The sequence below is a fragment of the Cystoisospora suis genome (genome assembly GCF_002600585.1).
Source record: "Cystoisospora suis strain Wien I chromosome Unknown contig_3282, whole genome shotgun sequence".
Taxonomy (NCBI): Eukaryota; Apicomplexa; class Conoidasida; order Eucoccidiorida; family Sarcocystidae; genus Cystoisospora; species Cystoisospora suis.
The window spans coordinates 732-964 of record NW_027156077.1 but is presented as its reverse complement, the minus strand read 5'-3'; the positions used below and the strand labels follow the sequence as shown (position 1 = coordinate 964).

Sequence of the window (233 nt, the reverse complement as noted above, 5' to 3'; positions counted from 1 at the left end):
TTCGGACTTCCCAGACTGGGAAGAGAATCGACAAGACATTCTACAGCGCTTAATGAAGCTAAGAGATGCACGGATTTTCAAATCTCTTCCTGTGATCTATCACCTAGATGTCTCCGCTATGTATCCCAACATAATTCTCACACACCGCCTCCAACCTCCTGCTATTGTCGATGAAGACTTCTGCTCGCAATGCCCCTTCTTCAATGAAGGTACACACATCTATCTATCTATCT

General features: G+C 44.6%; 1 protein-coding gene across 1 annotated transcript; it reads left to right on the top strand.

Annotated features, from left to right (window-relative positions):
- Positions 1–4: 4 nt before the first annotated feature.
- On the top strand, positions 5–212 carry CSUI_006477 (dna polymerase family b protein; the record flags this gene model as incomplete). The annotated part of the gene is made up of 1 exon (XM_068066635.1): positions 5–212. A coding segment is annotated over one exon (207 nt), but the record flags the coding sequence as incomplete, so codon positions are not given.
- Between the last annotated feature and the right edge of the window lie 21 nt (positions 213–233).